At 54.8% G+C, this 2,495-nt stretch overlaps 1 protein-coding gene across 1 annotated transcript in view; it reads right to left on the reverse strand.

The window, feature by feature from the left end:
• Positions 1 to 2,495, reverse strand: part of LETMD1 (LETM1 domain containing 1) — a 9,786-nt gene that overhangs the window by 3,956 nt on the left and 3,335 nt on the right. The window contains exon 2 of the mRNA XM_026867582.1: positions 2,469 to 2,492. Coding sequence (XP_026723383.1) covers positions 2,469 to 2,492 — 24 coding nt within the window. The remainder of the gene's footprint in view (positions 1 to 2,468; positions 2,493 to 2,495) is intronic.

Below are 2,495 nucleotides of genomic sequence, written 5' to 3' on the forward strand. Positions count from 1 at the left end.
CGGGGCTGCAACTCCCCCCTGGGTGGTTGCTGCCCGGCCCCAGACATGGGGGGAGCCCCAATCCCCGCCCACGGCTCCCCAGTGAGGAGCGGCGCGGCAGCAGAGGGGCCGCGGGGTGCCGAGCCCCGCGGTGGCTCCCCCTGCGCTGCCTCAGTTTCCCCGGTCCAGACACCGCAGCCACGCTGTACGCCTCCGTCTGTCCGTCCCTCCCTCGGCCAACCTACGCACCGAGCGGCTCAACCAGTTCTGCAGCTGCCCCCGGGTAGTTTCATATGGGTCATGTTTGTTTTCTCGATTCTTAAGTGCCAGAAGAAATGGTGTTGAAGGGAAACAAGCCCTGCTTCTGCCCCTGCCCGTAAGGTCTGCCCGTTCCTTTCCCCCCAGGCATCGCTAAAACCAAGCACTATGTTGCCCCTTCCCAGGTCTCTGGCAGTTTCTTCGCCTCCCTTGAATCCCTGAGGATGCTTTTCCCAGCCGAGGCCCCTCTCCCCCCTCCAGCCGGACCCCAAAACCCCGCTGCTCCCCTCCAGCAGCCCTGGGAAGCTGGAGCACGTTGCGCCAGTCACGCACACGTTTGCCTTTTCTCTCCTGCCTGGTGAGTCTTGAAGCGTTGCACATTCAGCTGTTGCTTATCAGAAAAAGGCAGCGGAGGCCCTTTTGCAGAGAAAAAAGGGGGGAAAAATAAAAGGACAAACCCCAGAGTTATCGCTCTGCTTCGGCAGGTTTCAGAGCAGCGGGGATGGCTGATAATAGATTGTATTGATCCAACTCGGGAAGGGATCGCTCTTATCAGCGCTGCACGTACCAGCAGCTGGAAAATGCCTTGTTAGTGCCAGTTTGGCCTCTAATTTGTCAAATAGCTCCGGTGGAGCAGAGTCCAGGCCGCCTCGTGTTCTAATTACCAGAGCTCGTCTGATGCTCAACCAAATGGCCTTTTAATTGAGCCTCCTGGGTTGATAGTGAGCCCCAGACGGCGCGTAACCCACCTTTCCCCCCAAGCCCAGCGCTGCAGCTCGCCATGGAGATGAGGCTCCACCTCAAAGCGGTCGCCTGGCCTATTAACCCCCCTTAACTTGGTGGGTTTTATCATTCTTTAATAAACGATAAGGCTGAAGCAGATGTAGTTGTTTTCAGGAGACTTTGAATCATCCCCTGAGCTCCCCTCAGGGACCTCTGCACCGCTGGATCAGTGCGGGTGCTGCGGGCGGAGGAGGGAGGGAGGGGAACTGGCAGGGAAGGGTGGGGACACCTCTTATATAGAGAGAGGATCCTTGAGCAGGCTGTCTGCTCCCAGATACCACCAGAGAGAGAAGCAGGAACACCATGCCCAAGAAATACACCCTCAAGCAGAGCTCGCCCAGTTGTGAATTGGGTGAGTACTGCAAATGCTGGTCCTGGCGAGCTCACCGTCCCTGCGGGGTGGTCTTGCTAATGGGAGGCATCGCCCTCATCCCCAAATACCCCAGGATTTGGGGAATAATGTAAATTTTCCAGCTTCAGGCCAAAAGCTGTTGGCAAACCACCTCCTGCAAGGTTTCTTGCACCTTGGGTTTAATTCCCTTCTCCAATGCCCAGGCTGCCAGGTCAGAGGTAAGGTTAAATCTGTGACAGCAGATTTTTCGCCTTTATTTTTCCAGGTTTCGGTCGTTCCAACAACATCCCATGATGTTTTTTTTTTAATGTGTGTGCTTAAGCAATAAGGAATGTGGGTTGCAAAACCTCCATGTTTGGGGAAAGCAAAGGAGCTTTGCTCAGCAAAGGGTCTGATTTTTAACAAGCTGCTTCTCCTGCGTGGGTTGGGGTGTTGTGCTCCCTCAGCCCACATCCCCACACGCTCTCCTCGCTCTTCAGGGGCAGGTTTTGCTTCCAAACGAGTGCTCCCAGTGATCTACCAAGAAATTAAAAGGTTGGGATGGTGGAGATAAGAGCACAGAGCATTCGTGTGCTGCTCCTGCCACGTGCCGCTTCCCAGGCTGGCAGGTTTCTTGTGTGTCTCACCAATTACATCTGTTGGTTTCGTTCTTATGAAATGGTTGCTTAAAATAAAAGAAAAAAAAATCTCCTAAATTTTCAAGGGAATGTGGAGAGTAAGAGGAATTCTGCGAAAGCGCAGCATTCCTCTCTGGATTAAAAACAAACAAACAAACAAACAAACAAAAACGGCAAAAAAAAACCCAGAATACGGAATGTTTGTGAGCTGCAGCAGCATTCGGAAATAATTAACACATAACTGTGTCTGCAGCCGTTTGCCCGCATCCAAAAGTCTAGAAATTTGAGGTTTTGGCACGAAAAGCACTGCTGGGGTCAGCGAGGTCCTGGCGCAGCTTCCTGGCTCCTGACACATCACGGTTTGGGGTGGAATAAGCCGATTTTGGTGCAGGAGCGGCGCCTGGCTTGGGCTGGCGGTCAGGGGGCGCTCGGTGTGTCCCCCCGCGCCCCAGCCCGGTGTCCCCGGTCGCACCGAGCTGCGTCACGGCCCGGGCGGGGCCGGGCTG

The sequence above is a fragment of the Athene cunicularia genome, unplaced genomic scaffold (genome assembly GCF_003259725.1).
Source record: "Athene cunicularia isolate RWA unplaced genomic scaffold, athCun1 SCF_82, whole genome shotgun sequence".
NCBI lineage: Eukaryota > Metazoa > Chordata > Aves > Strigiformes > Strigidae > Athene > Athene cunicularia.